Source organism: Chrysochloris asiatica, unplaced genomic scaffold, assembly GCF_000296735.1.
Source record: "Chrysochloris asiatica unplaced genomic scaffold, ChrAsi1.0 scaffold00014, whole genome shotgun sequence".
NCBI classification, from domain to species: domain Eukaryota; kingdom Metazoa; phylum Chordata; class Mammalia; order Afrosoricida; family Chrysochloridae; genus Chrysochloris; species Chrysochloris asiatica.
Genome location: NW_006408532.1, coordinates 13,499,024 through 13,504,614, shown reverse-complemented (window position 1 = coordinate 13,504,614; position 5,591 = coordinate 13,499,024). Strand labels below are relative to the sequence as shown.

The 5,591-nt window shown below is 40.9% G+C and overlaps 1 protein-coding gene across 1 annotated transcript in view; it reads right to left on the bottom strand.

Annotated features, from left to right (window-relative positions):
* Positions 1-238: 238 nt before the first annotated feature.
* The window catches only part of LOC102836628 (frataxin, mitochondrial-like), a 41,411-nt gene continuing 36,058 nt past the window's right edge, over positions 239-5,591 (bottom strand). The window contains 2 exon segments of the mRNA XM_006834999.1: positions 239-407; positions 5,323-5,420. Coding sequence (XP_006835062.1) covers positions 239-407; positions 5,323-5,420 — 267 coding nt within the window.

Below are 5,591 nucleotides of genomic sequence, written 5' to 3'. Positions count from 1 at the left end.
AAAGGATGGGTTTGTAGCTATTTTAAAACATAAGGAGGTCAATGAGGGCAGAAATCAGATAATACACATTAAAAAACAAGTTCTATAGAAATAAAACCTCAGCATTTGGGGTGGAGTCGGAGGCATTCTTTTCAAAGAGTTGTTACACACAGTACAACTGTCCTTACAGGCAGAACGGCAAAAGAACACTCAGCATCAGAACAGAGTCATGGTCTCGGACTGGTAGTTTTTAATGTCTTTAAAACTGGGCTGGGTATCAACTGTCTTTTCCGGAATAGGCTAAGGAAGACAGGTCCAGTTTCGTTTTTAAAGCTTTGGAAAACTCGGTGGCCAGCAGCTGGTGGAGGGATTCGCCGTTGTGGGAGTATACCCAGTTTTTCCCGGTCCAGTCATAACGCTTGGGCCCACTGGAAGACAAAAATGTACACACAGTGAGCCTGCAAGGACAGCCTTTTAGAAAAGGATTTCTACTGATTCCATAAAAGCTGCCACAGAAAAACTAACCAGAGTGAAGTCCTAGAAAGTAATACTTAATGAAGCACGTATCTGATATCTTGTCATACACTTCCTCCTCTGGAACAAGGCCCAGAGTAATCCTCAAGACCTGAAAACATTGGAACCTTATTGCTGGCTGTTTATTACATACTGAAGTTCTCTTGCTTTTTCCTCATTCACATAATATTTATGCTAGAGCACTGTAGGATAATCACTGGACGTTTTGAACTGCAAGGTCCATGGTTTAAACTCGCCAACTGTTCCTCAGAAATCCTATACAGGGTCACTCTGAATTGGATCAGACTCAACGGCACTTAACAACAAATGTTAGAGCAGTGTTTTAAAATTATGGCCATTTATGTGCCACTAATATAATTTGTGCCCCTCCTATACTATTATTATTGTTATGTTTGTATCTGGTGAAATTCATTTAGCATACAGTAAACCACTCTAAAGTGAACAATCCAGTGGCATTTAGTATATTTACAATGTGAGACTGCCACTTCTATCTAGTACCCAAACACACTGTTCTTGATTTCATTATTTGTTGGTGTTGTTAATTCATTGACTAAAGAGGTTCCATTTGTGACAGAATAGAACTGCCCCATAGGATATCCTTTATTTAAAATATTTAAAGCATTTTACTGTGTATTTGGTGAAGGCTTATATAGCAGTTTAGGTTCCCATTCAACAATTTGTACACAAACTATTTAGTGACAGCAGTTAGTTTTCACAATTCATGAGCTTTCTCAATATTTTCATTCTGGTTGTTCTGTTTCCATTAATCTAGTTTCCCTGCCCCTTAATTCTTATCATTGTTCTTAAAGTTTGTTGACCATTTGGTCTCATACAGATGATTTTCATAGAGTTTTCTTGACTATAATCTTTATGAAAGCAGATTGTCAGGCCTGTTTCTTCCATAGTATAGCTGGTTGGATTTTGAACCAGCAACTTTTTGGTTATCAGCCATTATTTGTGCCACCCAGGAATCTTTAGTTCCAGAAATTTTTCATCACCCCCCAAAAACCTCCATAGCCATTAAGCAGCTATTTCCCATTCTACCCTCCCTCTCTGCCTCTGCCAACCACCTATATTATTACTTTAAAACATATTTTTCTTAATTAGACTTTAAGTCCATGAAATGCAGGCTGATCCATCCTGTCCACTCATTTAATGAGCAACGGTGGTATGTACCGTTGGAAAATGCTGATGTGGATCCAGCTATGGCTTTGTCTTGTTTTATTCCAGGTGATACAACTTGTGCCCATTGATCCCACCTCCTCGCAGCCTCGTGGAGGGGAGTGGGCCTGCCAGCAGATAATGAGGGTACAAGAGACATCTGGTTGGAGGTGACAGCTGAGTATACTAAACGCCCTTGACAAGGGACACCTGAGTCTGCCTGTAGCCTCGAGGAGAGACTCTCCAAAGACTGAGACTGGGCATCGTTACCAGAAAGGGAAGTCTAGAAACAAAATACCCTTTAGGGCCGTCAAGGATTCCTGTAATTATCAACCCAATGCTGGTGTTTCAACACTGGCAGTCTGAGTCCACCCAGAGGCACCCTGGAACAAAGACGTGGCAATTTGCTTGAGAAAAACCAGCCAATGAAAACCTTATGGACACACATGGGGTTGCCATGAATCAAAGTCGACTACATGGCAGCTGGTTTGGTTTGGCTGTTTTGTTTCCTAAGACTGTTGTTACAAAGCACCATAAACTAGGGAGCTTAAAGCAGCAGAAATTAAGTTTCTCACAGTTGTAGTGGCCAGAGGTACAATTAAGAAGGTGGCAAGGCTATGCTTCCTCTGCAGGATCAAAAGGAGAATTAATTATTTCCTGGCTCTTCCTAGCTTCCGGTGGCTCCCTCAGTGCTTGCTCCTTGTCTTGTAGCTGCATCACTCCCATCCCTGCCTCCATCATCACATGGCCTTCTCCCTGTGTCTGTTCTCTCTGTTCAAGCTCCCCCTCTCCTTTCCCTTATACAGATGCCAGTCACTAGATTCGGGGCCTACTCCCAATCTAGAAGGAGCTCATCTTGAGATCATTACCAAGTCCTGTTTCTAAATAAGGGAGTTGGGCTGCTAATCTCAAGGTCAGCAGATCCAAACTACCAGCTGGTTCTGTGGGAGAAAGATGAAGTTTTCTGCTTCAGTAAATATTTACAGCCTAAAAAATCCTATGCAGGGTCACTGAGAGTCAGAATCGACTCCATGGCATATAACCAACCAACCATTTCTAAATAAAATCATTTTCTGAGCTTGCAGGTGGACATGAACTTTTGGGGGACACTATTACACTTGGGGGTCCTGGTGTGGCAATGTGGAATAAAGACTGGACCACAAGGTCAGTTTGAACCATAGGTCAGTGGTTGAAACTCACTAATCACTATTAGGAAACCCTATACAGGGTCACTATGAATCGAAAATGATTCTACAGCACCTTAATAACAATGACAACATTCAACTTGGAGTCCTGGTGTGGCGCTGTAGGATCAGCACTGGACCACTAACCACAAAGTCAGTAGTTCAAACTCTCCAGTTACTCCTTGGAAACCCTATATAGGGTCTCTATGAGTCAGAACTGCTCAATGCAATTAAAAACAACATTCAACTTACTACAAATGCTTTCTCAATAATGGAGATTAAAAGGGGGAAAACTACTAAATACACTGTGGTCTTTGTTTAAGGGGCACAAACAGCTAAATACCACCAGTGTGGACACATATAAAAAAGAATAATAATCTCTTGCTCCAGAGAATGTTTACTCAACCTCTTTGCGCTCCATCTCTGCAGCTACGATGTCAGGTAGAGCCCAGGTGCTCTCCAAGCCCTTGCACACCACCACGCACTAATGGTCCAGGTATCTGCCCAGACCTCACCTTCACCTTTATTTCATTCTAGAATCTTCTCAGGTGGGAAAGGTGGCCAGGAAAGGCCACTGTTTCTACAGGACCTGAAAAACTGTCCACTGAGAACCCAGAAATGTACTCCTGTGAAAGTTATTTTGGACTAAAGTAAAAGATTTAGGGAGAATTAGAAACAAAAATATTTTTTTAAGGAGAGTAACACAGTATCCGTGACAACAAACAGCTGTTCAGATCTCTCTTTTTTTGGCTCAAAAACATTTAATATGTAAAAAATAAAAGTAACTTTTTTTATGATTTAGTCTTTGACTCGTGGTGGCTCCATACATTAAACACTAGACTGCGAACCACATGGTCCATGGTTCAAGCCTGCCAGCTGCTCCACGAGAGAAAAATGAAGATCTCTGCTCCCTCAAAGATATGAAGCCAAGGACATTCTATACAGGATCGTTATAAATTGGTACCAATTCAACAGCACTAAACAACAATCCTGTTGTAACAAGGTGTACAAAAATTTTTTATTACAGTAATTCACACTTAGATTTATAGATTTTATCCTAACATATATAAAACATTACCTGTTAAAATCTGTATTCAGTGCAAATTAACTTAAGTTGTATGTCAGACTCATAATGTTACGGTGATATATAATTTTCTTTCTTTTGTAAGTTTTTATTATGATGCTCAGATGATTTTATTTTCATAATCTCATCATACATTATAAATTAAAACGAAGTACAACTTGAGTTTTCCAGAAATTTATTATCACCCAGCGATTGTTGCTATTAGCAGTTGTCAAGCTGCCCCGAATTCGTGGTGGCCCAGGTACAATGAAATGAAATGCTGCCTGACTCTGCACCATGCCCAGGATGGTGAATTAGATCATAGTGATCCATACAGTTTTGGCAAATTTTGGGGAGCGCGGTGGCTCCATATGATAAAACACTGGACTGTGACCCACAAGGTCTACAGCTCAAGCTCGCCAGCCACTCCCCGGGAGAAAGATGAGTGTTTTTGCTCCCGTGAAGATTTAAAGCCTTCTTGTTGTTGTTAAGTGCCATCGAGTGGGTTCCAACTCATAGTGACCCTGTACAGGGTTTCTTAGGAGGAGCTGGTGGGTTTGAACTGTCAACCTTGTGGTTCGCATTCCAGTGCTGATCCTACAGCACCACAAGGTAAAAGGTTATAATTTTTTTTTGTAATGCAAATTCTATTTGTTTAAAGAATTCCTGGTTGGTTAGATTTCCTAATTCACAATCAGTAAATTTCTTTAGAAGTTCTAATGAATGCTCTGGAAAGAGTCTCTCGAGCTTCTTTCAAACATTTCTACAGCAGCCAGACAGAAGAGGTCCCTCTCTCTCCCTGCATGTTCTCAGACCTTGAGACAAGGCACAGGCTAGTTTCCAACACAACCTTTTATCCATCTGAATTGAAAGCACATCCGTAGAAAAGCCGAGGAATGATTAAGCACCTTGGCATAGTAGCTTAAAATGCTTGCCCCACCCATCCCCAGGGCACCCAGCCTGATTCTGCAAATGGAATTCAAACTAACCTTTATTTGAGATGCTCAGAACAAATCAGAGGTCAAACCTGAACTTGCTTTGAAGGACAAGTACAATTTGCTTTGATGCTGAGGTTTTATAACATTACAGTGTTCCATTAAAGGCAGACCAATTATTGAATAAAGTAAAGCTGGTTAAGAAAGATTCTGAAAAGTTATAAGCTTTGCCCCTCAGATCATGTAAACAACCTGACGTTGCTTCTAGTAGTCAAATTCTGAGCATGGGGAAGCTCTATAACCAGGGCATGAGAGCGAACTACTTTGCAGAGAACAAGACACGTTGGCAAACACCAGGAAAAGCTCACTTACAGTTACCAACACACGAGGGTAACATTTACTAAATGTCCACATTGTCATGTTTCAAACAAGTCTACTGGTGACAGATTTGGGCTTCTGAACATACCTGGAAGGAGAAGACAGCCAGATTTGCTTGTTTGGGGTCTGCTTGTTGATCACGTAGGTTCCGAGACCTCCACCCAGTTTAATTGTTAAAACACCACTCTAGTTAACCAGGCGAAAAAGCAACGAAGAAAACAAAACAAGACAAAGTTGGTACTTAGTCATAACTGCCTTACATTCTCTTATATCTCAATGCTTCCCATATATATGTCATAACTGCCTTACATTCTCTTATATCTCAATGTTTCCCATATATATGTCATAACTGCCTTA